The following is a 14,479-nucleotide window of genomic DNA, read 5'->3' as shown; positions in this document are numbered from 1 at the left end:
CATTCATATGTAAAGTTTTTCATTCTAGCTTTTGGTTTAAATATTAAATATAAGATTTCATCGTGGCAAAAACTATAGTCAGTACATCTACTATATGTTTGTACAATTTATGTTACATTAACAATCGGGTGTGAAATATACTCATTTTAAAAATGAAAGAAAGTGAACATAGCTTTATATATGTTACCGTTGCTATTAAATTATAAACGTCCCTTGTAATACTATCCAAACTTTTTCTATATATTTGTTCAGTAAACTTATCGAATATAGACTGTCTAGACGTGACGCATCACTAACGTCTACATAACACACTTAAGTTTGTATGTATGTCTCATCTAAAAGCCTCACAGAGATGTTATTTAAGGGTGTGTATGCACTATGAACTTTTCGTAAGGCAAAAAAACAAAGGGTTTGTCTAGTGATATCACGAAAAAAAAAGCTTTTTTCTCTCCTTTTTTAGTTAGTTAGTTTTTCTGCAGCGGGGCTTAAATTCATAGTATGTAGGTACTTCCCCTTAAGGACTCCAAGTGAGTGCATCCGCAAGTGTTTAGGGACACGGTTTATCTCTTTTCCAAAATAAATCAAAGTGACGTCTTTTGTACCATACAGTACTTTAGTCTTTTGTTAGTTAAGAGGACTAGATGTGAATAGCTTTAAAGTACTTTAGTTCATACAATGAACCTACTACAGTCTAGTATTTTGAGCGTAATTTTAAAGTTTTCGGAACTAGACACTGTTCCTATGGTCGCACAATTTCACAAAAAAACCCTTAATATACACTTACACCAGTACAGGTAGGTCTAGGAAGAGATGATGGATTGCATAAAAGGTGACAAGATCAAAAACGGAGTGAGGACAGAGACGAGGAAAGATTGATCTATATGGTGGACGAAAACTAGTGAACCTACCTTATAAGCGTGAGATAAGGACAGCGAGATAATGACTTACAGCAGTAAAACGTTATTTTAAATTAATGTACATTTGTTCCGCAGAGAGGGCGCTTACGGCAGTGGGCTGTCGGTGTCCCACGACTCGGTGTTCACAGGGGAAAGGTCCGGTGATGAATCGGGTGATGAACGACCTGGGGCCCTCGGGATAGCGCAGGTTGCCGCCTCGCACAGGGTAAGTCTTATCATCTGTTCTGTTACTCCGTTTCTACGTTTACGTGTGTTCAGCACATGTTTTCTAGTCCTCACTGTGTTACGGTAACCGTCAGGGTGTGAATTTCGACAATTTATAATATCTCTAACATTATGAAGTATGTCGAATGAAGAATTTAATTACTCTAGATGAATGTCATGACGAATAAAAATAGAAAATACAGAATCCACACTTTTTATTACTAGCGACATCTATCATCCTTATATCAAGATAGCGTTCAATGGTTTTATTCATATTCAGTTTTTAAACCATTGTAAGATATATTTGAATAATGTAGAAGTATTTATATAAACTTGTATGGTTTATGCTCTTAGTTATTTTCAAAAACTAAAGAAACTTCCAGTTAACGTCTTAACTTTTATTGTAAAACGCGCCATCTATTGATGAATTCTAACACTAATTAAAAGCCAAAGCTTTTTCATATTTCAATTCTTTGAAAAGGAATGATCAAAATTAAATAATCATTGCTTATTGCGACATAATAATTCATAAAGACTTTCAGTTTCGAAAGTTATTCATAAAAGTACGTTGTCATCTTTAGAAAATCGAATAACGATACTGGCACTCGAGTCTGAATGATTTGTAAATATTTCATATTGAGTAATATCGATAATTTTGAATTGATAATACTTTCACTGGGTGACACTTTTTTTGTTACGAAAAAAGAAATCAGATATAAACAGATCGTCATCTCCTTGACCTTGTCCCTTGAGGGTCGGTGCACCAGGTTTCCGTCCTTCAAATCAATCTGTCTTCCATCATCTCCATTGTCACCCCATTCTTGATCATGTCATCTTTCACACAATCCATCCTTCCTAGGCCTACCTCTACCGGTGTACCTCCACACTCATACTTAACGTTCGCTGCCACATGTGATTCTTCCCTCCTAACATGCCCATACCACGCAGAAACTATATAAATAAATATCGAAACAAATTTAATTTTTCCAAATGACTGAGCTAGCGTCAATAACTTTTCGTGAAGTGCAAAAAAGTTTCTCAACGTCAACACATTATTTAGGCAGTTTCCAAAATCTAAACTAAATAATTATTAATAACATTAGTATTTGTTGACATCTGTGACATATTTTACATCGAAAATTCATCATTAACGCACTAGACATAACACTTGTTCTTGACCTGTTTACCCGATGTAATGAAACGGTTTGAAGGTTTGGATACAATATCACAGATTCACGCATCAATGATCTTGAGCCATTCAGGCTGAACTGAATGCTGACTGAACGATGTATTATACAAATTAAATATTACTAATATTATAAATGCTAATGGATGGATGTATGGATGGATGGATATTTGTTAGAAGGCATCTCCAGAACGGCTCAACGGATCTCAATGAAATTTGGCATGAATGTAGAGGATAGTTTGGAAGAACACATAGGCTACTAAGTTGTTTTTTTTATTCTGTACAGACGGAATCGCGGTCGATAGCTAGTTAAGCTATAAAAACCGTAGTAAACAGAGATTGCATTGCTACGGTACGGTTGATCCCAACATCCAGACTTTATCTGTTACATTTAATTATTACAATTATCTGGCCAGAAATATTTCTCGACCATGTTTGTTTTTTATATATATTTTCGGTGTGACTTCTTATAGCCTAGACGACTGAATTGTTTTGGACAAAAGAGGTGTCATTTAATTTATATTTTTCCCCTGAGTGTTCTAACTGAGCGTACGATTGGATTTCAGTCCGTTAGTTTTGTTAATCAATAAATAATGTTTTTATTACTTAAGAATTTAAATAATTATATTTGAGGTCGTTGATCTTTTATTTACCCTTTCCGGTATTATATGACAGCTAAGTGATTTTATAATGTGACGTTTATCATCCACGTACGTACGTGTTCATGCACACATGTGTATATTTTGTGCACACAAGCACAAATTGCGCGCAGTCGGGCTCTTTTCCTGTCTGGCGACGTTGAGTCATTTCCCTTATGACCAGATATCTTTCCAGTTTTACTTTAGTTTGTTTTACGCAATTATTCAATAATCGTGATATAAAAAAGATTTTTTTTTAAAATAATTATCCACTAGTTTAGAATATGTAAAAGGTATATTTTTACTGTCTCTAACTATGTCTTTTAACAGTTCAGTTTAGTACAATTATAAAATGTCAAATTTCTTAATTGATCAGTGACATAAATGCTTTATGACTAAATATTAACAACTAATTAGTAATCGCAATTTATTTACTTCTAACAAGCAGATTCATAGTATTACTAAGTACTATCGAGGAATCTGCAGGTATTCCACTTTAAAAGCGACAGTCGTTTGAAGGACTCGTAGGCATTAAGACGCCGAAGCGAACTAAAAAAGGATGCAGCTTTTAAACGTACGAAAAAAGGTCGCTCTGTGTACTAAGTGCTTTTTTCTGTTACGTCATCGTTTGCGCAACAACTTCTACCTGCTTGGATATGGGGAACGGAGGAATTTTCTGTAAATGGATCACCGCGCATTGCCCTGACTGTACATAAGATAAAGTCGAAGTAAATTATTAGTTTCCTTTATAAATATTACATAATGCGCGTTTGTCTGTGATGACGTCACCAAAGCTAACACTGCGCTTTGTGCTTATGTGAAGCTTGCGTAAGACATGCACTCACTTATGTAACCGGTGGTTTACACTGACAAAAAACTCATATAATAATATTGTAATTAATCATTAATTAAAAAAAAAAGTTTTTATATATGAGTGTGCAGTGAATACCGACTGTAGAGAAACTTTTTTAACTCTATCGAGATGATAAAAGTATAGTTTATTTCAAAGTTATTATGAAATGTATTTATTTTAATCAAAAAAGTTTGTGAAACTATTTATAAATGTGGTTTTAAACAATAGACACATTGAATTTTCTATTTGTAATTCAAAGTCACAGTAAAGTTATGGCTGTAAACGGTAATCATCTTCACTAAATCTATATTAAGAAGAATCATTTGAAGTGACCCGTTAATATTTAATGGAGTTACTATAATTTAATAATACCAGTGATCGTTCGTTTGATTCTGCAATCCGATGAGATGGGATGACTCAGTCTGCATCTTCTAGCGCGCGACGCGGTCGCCTCTCGCTTCCAAATTCAAAAAAACTTTTCGCGTTCTGTGCAAACGTTCTTTTTTCAAATATTGTGTATTATAAGTGGACATTGTTTTTTTATTCTACAAAGGTTTTATACAAATAATTTTAATTAATTTAATGCTTTGATTTAAAAACGTAATTTTTAAATAAAAGAATGTAAAATTATTGTCGATTTTCGTAAAGTGTGGGATTTATTTGAGTGTTTAAAATATTTTTTTTATTTTAAATAAATTCGGTTAGCTTTTTTTTTAATAAGTCGTTAAAGTAGGGGCTTATTTGTAGTGTGTTGTGAGTCATGTTTTGCCGGCGTCGAATCAATAGCGGACTGGTTGTGTGGTTTGACATTGAGTTGGATATAAAAGTTTATTGCAATTGGATAATGTGGCTCTCTATTTATTTTAATTAGTTTTACTATCTATAATGAAGATGTAAAATGTACGTTATTTTATTATCAGACTAATAGACTGATAAATTAGAAAAATAAAAACTGAATTACATAAAGTTCTAGGAACACCTATAATATGGACAGATTAGACGTGATTATTGACTTTAAAATTGTTATTCCAGACTGTTAATCTATCTATCTTTCTAATTTCATCAAGATCCGTTCAGCCATTTTGGATATACATAGTAACAAACATCGATCCATATGTCCATCCAACCAAACTTTCGCATTTATAATTTAAGGATAGTATAGTTTAAATTTTTTTTTATATAAAAAAATTAACAATATTATGACATGAAGATCTTAATGAGAATGTTTTCTTATTCCCTTGAAGTGTTTGTTAAACGATTTTTTTTTCTTTAAAAATTTCGGATATTATTTGAACTTTAACATATGTCATAACTTCGAAATGATCGCCTCTACATTTTAGAAAATTATCTTTTTATCCTATCATCTATTTACTCTACCTCAAATTAAACAATTTAAATTTAAACATTCATTTATTGTCCGTTAATAAATATTGAAATATAAGTTGTTACATGTCGTCAATAAAACATGTAGAATTCTTGACGTCTAGAACCGGTCTTATCGGTTTTTTTTAATAAAATAATTGGGCTTCGGATCGTTTGCAAATTGCCACTAAAATATGCAATAAAATTTATCATGCCGTGTAGATTTAATGAACCAAATAACTTCCTAATAATAAATCAATCTAGGTTTACTTTAGTTTTTACGTTATTTAGGAAAACAACTATAAAATTATTTGAAATATTGATGCTACTCGTATTAAAATACTCTTAACTGTTTGACTCAAATTTTAAAGTACTCTCTCTTACACATCAGTTATACTCAGAGTTATCCAGTGCTATACTAAGAGAGACGTTAAATATTGTCTTCCTGGGGTATCATTGGGGTATACTCGTAGTCCGTGTGATATTTTTTTAAATTAATCTTACTATGGATGGATGGACGGGTGTTTGTTTGTAGGTATTTCTGGAACTGTTCAACGGATATTGATGAAATTTAGCACAGATTTAGAACAGTCTGGAAGAACACATAAGCTACTTATTGTATTTTTTTTAATTACGTGTAGACGGAGTCGCGGGAGATAGCTAGTGTTTTTTTATATATTAATTGTTCAACATGTACCTTAAAGTTAACGTCTTCTAAAACTTATCGTTATGTAAAGCTTAGAAAGTATTAAAATATAAAAGACCTCAGATGTTTCGGCCAAGCTGAAATAGCTTAATTATAAATACAGACCTTGTTTCCTTAAATAATGCTAACATTTATTCCATGATCAAAGTTTTAATAAGTTTTTCTGAAACAAAAGAAGTCTTAATTAAAATTGAAAAAGAATATTTTTTGTTTGCGAAGAATAATTTTTTAATATTATCTTGGGTTTTCATTATTAAGTAACTGAAAGGGTGTTATGGAATTATTTATTTGTTAATAAATATAATTATGAATCAATTAAATCATGGTAAATAAAGAGTAACTTTCCTAATTGCGAGATAGTTAAGACGGAAATGAGCGTTTATATTTGAACCCTCTTTAAGTTAACATATAGTAAAAAGCTTTGCTATTATAAAGGAAAATAATTAAATATTAATAACAAGTTGTGGCCCGCGACACCGTCCGGGTGGAATAAAAAGAAAAGGTAATAAGTAGCCTATGTGTTCTTCCAGACTATGTTCTACATTTGTACCAAATTACATCAAGACCAGTCGAGTCGTTACGGAGATACCTTCAAACAAACATGCATCCATCTAAACTTTCGCATTTATAATATTAATAAGATAAAGCTTTTTATAAAGTACTAGCTTTTACCCGCGACTCCGTCCGCGCGGAATAAAAAATAGAAAACGGGGTAAAAATTGTGCTATGTCCGTTTCCTGGTTCTAAGCTACCTGCCCACCAATTTTCAGTCAAATCTTCAACCGTTCTTGAGTTATAAATAGTGTAACTAACACGACTTTCTTTTATATATATAGATAAGATTACTAAATCCAGGAGAAATTTCAATAAGGTACACCACAATTTGATGACTGAAAAATACAACCAAATAGAAATTTTCTTTTTTCAACGTTAAAATTCGCATGTTTATTTCGAAACATAATAACATAGTATATACTCTTTTTAGTTCAATAGAGCTTTAAAGCTTCTTCCTTATTAACTTAACTGTATGAAATATAATACTGTAACATTATCTGTTTGTGTAGGTGTACATAACTCGTTATAAGGATATATTAGATACTTAATCACTGTCACTTATCTTAACAAGTTACAAGATCTTATGTTTACAATTAATAAAATTAGTATGTCTGTATGTAATATTCAAAAGAAATCATATTACGCCAACATGATGTATTTACATAGCTTATAAGGAAAAAATATTTTTTTTAAATTTTTTCTATATGTTTTTGTGATCTGAAGTCCGTATTTCTTTCGGGTAATCTTCGGAATGGCTGGACCGACTAAGCCGAGAAGGTTGATGCATACAGGAATATTAAAGCTGCTGTGTCCTGTCACGCAGCCTGTCTTGCGTTAGTCTCCTGCCAGTCAATCGCTTGTAACTATATGCTAGAATCTGGTCGTCATTAAGCTGTTTCCTTATATTGATATCTCGTACTAAATCTATACTAAGGGACGATATTAGTGGTCATTTAAAGAGTCTTGGTATGGATACTGAAGCATGACCTTTGTGACGATAGAACTCTGAGTGAATGAATCATTGAATGACCACTATGATAGTCCTTTAATGTGAAGTCAGACTAATCTAAACTAATAGCCTCTTTAAATAACTATGCAGTAAGTTTATCGAAGTTATTAGTACTAAGGCTTGTTATTAAAGTTTTTTGCATGTGCATATTGCAGAGAGCAAAAGGCTCTCCGCATCCTCTACCTTGACCCGACCATTTTGACCCGTACTTGACCCACATTTTAAATGCATAAAAATGCTTTTACATGAAATTGGGAACTGCATTTCATACACAATTTAAAACTTTAAGCTTTCAATGAATTTGATTTTTTTATTATACCTTAAATTGATACTACGAACTATATTTATGTTACTATCGAGATGTTTTTTAATCTTTAGCTCACACTTTTTAAACTAATAGCAATTTCACTTTAAAGTTGGTTTCCATTGTGGAAATTCTTGTAGAAAAACATATTTCTACCTTTTTTTTTTCAACACGAGTGAGAGAGATGACAATGTATATAAACGTTGCAGTAGTTAACGAGGTATCTTTAGACGTTTTTTTTTAACAGTCCGTCTGTTATATTACATCAGAAAAAGTTCAATTACAGTTAGACGCTAGTTTAAAACTAACTGTTTAATAAATTAAAAAATTTGTAAGACTGCAATACATCATAGTTTATGGTCTGTAGATTATTTGTTAAGTTAATTACGTAGCCTCCATTTACGCTAAGATTACTTAGTGTCAGTCAACCACATGAAATTCTTCTTGTTATTAAGTTGAAAAAAAGAATAGCTTAGTGCTGACTCTATCATACGTGATCCCTTGTTATTATATTATAACAATTAGGACTATTAGAAATTATACGTAATTTGCGAATATATATGTAATTTATGTTTTTGTAGGACTGTAACTACGATACTTTGTAGAGTAATTCTTCGCTTTGTATCTCGATTTGGCAAAGATTCAATTCAATGTGATTAAATTACCATTTATCCCAACTTGCACTTGACATTGCGAGGAAATTGAATTATGATTTATACATTTAAAGTTACATAAATTATATTTTACATTACATCTTACTAATATAAATATAAATGTTTAGATGGATGGATGTTTATTTGAAGGTATCTCTGGAATTGCTCAACGATTCTTGATGAAATTTAGCTAATTAGTTTAGAATTTTTTTTTTAATTGCGCGCGGACAGAATCGCGGGCAACAACTAGTTTTACTATAAACTAAACTCAACGTCAAAGCTAAGTAGAACACATTTAAAATTCTAATTTCACCTAAAGTACAAAAGTTAGACTTACGAAATAAAAACATTTTATAATTAGCTGTCGCCGGGACTCCGTCCGCATAGGAGTAAAAAAAAACATAATAAGTAGTCTATGTGTTCTTCCAGACTATGATTTACATGTATGGCAAATTTCATCGAGATCCGAGGAGCCGTTCTGATGATACCTTCAAACAAACATCCGTCCATCCATCTAAACATTCGCATTTATAATATTATAATATTATAATATTATAATATTAATATTAATTTATAATATTATAATATTAGTAAGATATACAACAACTTTTTTTACCTAAGAAAAAGTAACTTAAAATTTTATTAAACAAATGTATTCTAAAATGTTTCTTTATTAAAATAGGAAAATAGCTGCATTTAATAACATTTAATAATAAGCAAAAACTCATTTCAGTAAAAAGTAAGTTTTGTATTATGTAAATGATCATACAGCCTATCAAATGTGCTTAGAAAGCAAAGATCTTCAGTGACCGTTTCGGTGTGTTGACTGCCTTTCCAAAATCTCTTACTGTAACAATATGTTGATTACGAACAGTATTTTGCACACATTGCAACTATATGTACGGGTTTCATACTAAAAATAAAATATACAACATAGTGAGTCGATAATTTTTTTGTCAAAATATATAAGATACTGTCTCGTGTTTTTTTTGCTTTGTGTGAAAGTGTATTCTTCACAAAATCATTTTTAAAGATAAAATAGTCTTGTGTAGTACCTATTTTTGTTTTCTAGTTTTTTTTGTGGCTCAAATTACAGTGATATAGTAGATTGATTTGAATGTCGTTTTTTTGTCGTACATATTGTCTGTTTTTTTTTTTCTAGAAACGTGTTTATTCTAGTGAAGTGAGTTCTCTTAAAGATGGGTCGATCATTTCGAAATGTTTTACGTACAATATGGAATGTTAAATGGCTGATCGCAACGAAAGTGTTTTTGGTAAATACCTTTTTTTTTAAAATTTAAAATAGAGGACAACCGTTTATTATAACTAATGACTAGTGGAAATAGGTATTAAACGAATACTGACTGAAAATGACTCATCCTGTATCTTTAGTACAAATTGAAAACGGATTCAAAACATAAACATTAAACGATTTTATGTCGCTACCGTAATGGAAGCAACCATGTGCCACCATTACATTGCCGAGTTTTTATCACGTAATAAAACAAATGAAGATACTGCAACAGCAATGAAACGTGTAGTTTGAGATTGTACTGTTTACGGTTGATTTTTCAATGTGTGATTTATGAAAGAACTAACTGTAGACCGCAACTCCGTCCGCGCGGAATTAAAAAAAAAGTAGCCTGTGTGTTCTTCCAGACTATGTTCTACATCTGTAACAAATTTTATCAAGATCCGTTAAGCCGTTCCGGAGACACCTTCAAACAAACATCCATCCATCCAACCATCTAAACATTCGCATTTATAATATTAGTAAGATTTTTTAAATGTATCAAAGTATACAGGTGTAGACATAGATATGATAAAAAAATGTAAAAAAAAAAATTCACTATCGACATTTACTTTCATTAATTAAAAAAAATGTTCAAGTAACTGACGTTTGAAAACACAAATGAAAGTGAAAACGTACGGGACATGACAAGCCTGTGCATACGTAACAGTAATATTTTATTATTTACTAGCTAACGCCCGCGACTTGTCAGCGCAGAATATTAAAAAATAATACCCTAAGTTACTCTCGCACACATAAGCTAACTTCCAGTAAAAGTCCTGTCAAAATCAGTACATCCGTTTCGGAGATTACCCGGAACAAAAGATGACTTAAGAACAGACAGACAGAGAAATATAAAAAAATAAAAAAATTGTCATTAAAAGCATTGGAAATACATCATGTTCTCGAAATGTGTTTTTTTCTGTATTACACACAGACAGTATACTGTCTTGACTTTAAATAAGCTAATATATGTATAAAATTTCCATGTCACAATGTTAGTTATCGTACTCCTCCGAAACGGCTTTGCCGATTTTTACCAAATTTTATATGCGTATTCAGTAGGTCTGAGAATCGGCTACTATCTATTTTTCATACCCCTTTTGAAAGTTTTGTAATTGCGCGCGGACGGAGTCGCAAGCGACAGCTAGTATATATATATATATATATATATATATATATTTAGTTGTATATTTAATTAGACTTACTACTATACAATAAAACAAGTAATCATCTTTCCACTCCACAAACGTTTCTACTTAGTATATCATCACTCTAGTTTAACTTAGTGTTCGCAGTGAAAACTTCAGTTATTAATGACACAGTGTTAAAAATAATCAAATACCCAAATAACAAGTTTAATTTGTATAGAATAATACTACACGTAATCTAACAAGGTAAAGTTACAAATAAGGTCATAGTATCAAACGAGTTTACTCCAAACACAGACGCATAGTTAAAGAATTAAATTTGCATCCCACTTATGACAACGAAAGCTAAACAAGTATGCATTTTAACAACATTTTCACCCAAATGGATATGAAATAAACGTCCTACACTACATACAAACATACATAAGTAGAATTGACTTTGTGCTATGGCTGAGCTGAGTCAAGTTTAAATTGCTGAGTCAGCACATCGTGAATCAGCCGACTAATTGCTTTGTTGCTATTTAAGCCATTATCATCTGTTGCTGGTTAAATATAGTTGTTTATTTGGTTAATGTAACTTGAGATTATGTTCTGTATTTTTACCCTTCTGATAGTAGGGTAATTTCACGGATGTTTATATGTATGCCAATTCTTGGATAACCACTTGATTTTGTATAGACTGTTTAACAATGAAAACCTAATGTTTCAAAATTTACAGACTGAGGATAGGTTCTAAGAGAGTCTCTTAGTGTAGTTTCAATAAACTTTAGTGGAGATTTTACTTATCCACTCCACTAAGTGTGGCGTTTCTATTGTTATCCCAGTTTCAAAGTGATGATATGTTTTAGTATACGTCTTTCGACAGTGAAAACCAAAGGTTACAAGAATTTATCTTGTTCTCAAAGACGTCTGTGACAAGGTAGAGTTACAAAAGCTGTCCCGCCCACATCTCATCGAGTGTTTCGTAATTCAATACATTAAGATTCAACTATGTTGAAAATTATTTGAACTTTACTTATGTGTTCCATTAAAATTGTAAGATAGTTTATTTCAATAAATGGTATTTTAGTTCAAGCATCTTGTGGCAGTTTGAAAATAATGTGAACTAAAATGTCATCTTGACAGCGTCATATTTTGACCAATGAGGGAGCGGCAAGTGCACGGTTTAATATTGCCATATTCATACTTTCCAAACTCCATAAAAAGTCACGCACGATATTATGACTATTGATGTATCAATTTAAATAGTTAGGAATTACTACAAGATTTGTCATAAGTTACAAATCAATTACTTCGAGTTGCAACACGGACGACTCTTGAAAGGAGTTAGGAAATTTTTGCTCACTGGTAACCCCTTAAACTTAATGCCTCAAGTGTCAACTGTCATAAGATCCTTGTCGGACCACAGATAATACAATGCCATTCATATACAAGCACATGGTAGAATGTAAAGTTTTGAATTTATTTGAAGTTGGAAGAACATTCGTAAAATAATGTAATGTTTGTCGTATGAACTAAATGAAATATTTTGCCTTTACAATTGTATGTGACTCATTATAGAGTTGCATTTGTTTAAGGAAAATCAGAGTATCCTTGCTTTTGTTTACTTCAACTAACCTCTTAAAAATGTGGTCTAAATTGTTGAACATAGGTTGATCAATGTTCCAAAGTAATTCAGGTCACCCGTCTGGGGTATGCAAGGTCCCGGCAAGAAGAAAAATATTATGGTGTTCATTAAAGCTAATTAAATTTAAAAATGGGTCTTTTAGATGAAGGTTTGCGAATCTCTACATAATAATAAGTATTGAATATGCTGCATTTTTAGTAAATATTGAATAATTTGTTGACAATTTCGCTACTATATTACACTAGTTGTCGCCCGTGACTCCGTCCGCGTGGAATTAAAAAAACCAACTTAATTTGTAGCCTATGTGTTCTTCATCTATGCTAAATTTCATCAAGATCCGTTGAGTCGTTCAGGAGATAAATTCAAACAAATATCTGAACATTCGCATTTATAATATTAGTATGATTACATTAATTGAAAATTAGCGTGATTTAAAAGTATGTTTGTTATTAAAGACCGTGGCTATTTGATGTTTGGGTAACGGAACTCGTTATTAACTACACTCACTGTTTACGTCCGACTTCCTACTAAAATATTTAACCAAACTTTCTTCGAAATTATCTGATAGTTATAAGAATATTTTTATTAATATACTAGCTGTCGCCCGCGACTCCGTCCGCGCGTAGTTAAAAAAAACTTAATAGCGGTATGAAAAATAGATACTAGCCGATTCTCAGACCTATTGAATATGTATATAAAATTTCATAACAATCGGTAAAGCCGTTTCGAAGGAGTACGGTAACAAACATTGTGACATGGAAATTTTATATATAAGACTAGCTTTTACCCGCGACTCCGTCCGCGCGGAATAAAAAATAGAAAACGGGGTAAAAATTATCCTATGTCCGTTACCTGGTTCTAAGCTACCTGCCCACCAATTTTCAGTCAAATCAATTCAGCCGTTCTTGAGTTATAAATAGTGTAACTAACACAACTTTCTTTTATATATATAGATAGATATACTGTTGCATGCATACCTATTTAATTCAAGTCAATTTCTTCTTTATAAATCCTCTTTAGCAGATTGCTATATTTCATAAAAAAACACAAATTTTGTAAACAGTGAAACATCAAATTCTATTAATGGCGTTCATTAATGCAGAAAATTTAATTTTGTGTAAAAAGCGAGATAGAATAAAGGGAACTTTATATTTTGGATATTTATTTTTATATACTTAGTTATGTATACGCTTAAAGTTTTGAAATATGCGATGTATTCTTTGTAGATGGCTGCTTGTAATAAACTATATAGCATTTGACTAATACCAAACATCTTGACTAGAATTATATATGTAAAAATCTTATTTATTTAATTAAAACAATAAATAATACAACATTATTTAATTTCCACGGATTTTGGTCAGGTTATTTAAACAAACAATACGGTTTTCCTCAACCTTTATCCTATTTAGAATTAATCACCATGTTTGCTTTAACGTCAAATTGACTCACAACTCGTTTGGAATCATTTGACAGTTTTAGTTATAAATTTGCGCGCGCAAACATATGACATATTTATAGTTGCGTTCGAAAATCGACAATTTTTTATTTTATTTTATGATTTTAAGTAGCCATTGCCTGTTACTTTGTCCACGCGGAATTAAAAAAAAATTGAATCAGTAGCCTTTGCGTTATACTAGAGCGTAATCTTACGAGGTAATGATAATCCATCCATCCAACCTTTCGCGTTCATGATTCATAGTCGCATATTTTAAAAAAAGTAATAAACCATTCTTTTTCTGTTATTTTTAGTATGTTTAAATGTAGTGTTGTGTCAATGTGATAATGTTAAAGTGATAAAACAAAGAAGGCGATGAACCAAGCATGGAAAAGAAGATTCTGTTGGGTGACGAGAGCTAAGCTATCAGTGTTATGGGTGCGTTTATTAAATATTTATACAAATCCCATGAAGGAAATACATCTTTTATGAGATTTTATTTGATTTATTAAATTTAACATAAAACTTTCTGTTATGTAACAAAGCATAGTAATTAAGACAACAACAGTGTTGTTAGAAATCTCA

General features: G+C 31.5%; 1 protein-coding gene across 3 annotated transcripts in view; it reads left to right on the top strand.

The window, feature by feature from the left end:
* The window catches only part of LOC106713883, an 85,690-nt gene that overhangs the window by 43,012 nt on the left and 28,199 nt on the right, over positions 1 to 14,479 (top strand). For 2 of the 3 annotated variants that reach the window (XM_045683606.1, XM_045683605.1), the window contains exon 5: positions 993 to 1,122. In XM_045683606.1, the coding sequence (XP_045539562.1) occupies positions 993 to 1,122 (130 nt within the window). Of the gene's footprint in view, positions 1 to 992; positions 1,123 to 4,316; positions 4,352 to 14,208; positions 14,333 to 14,479 lie in introns of those variants that run through there. The other variant, XM_045683607.1, reaches the window with a different exon arrangement.

This window comes from Papilio machaon, chromosome 22 (genome assembly GCF_912999745.1).
Source record: "Papilio machaon chromosome 22, ilPapMach1.1, whole genome shotgun sequence".
Classification (NCBI taxonomy): Eukaryota; Metazoa; Arthropoda; class Insecta; order Lepidoptera; family Papilionidae; genus Papilio; species Papilio machaon.
The sequence above is the reverse complement of the archived record's forward strand: the minus strand, read 5'-3'. Positions and strand labels throughout refer to the sequence as shown.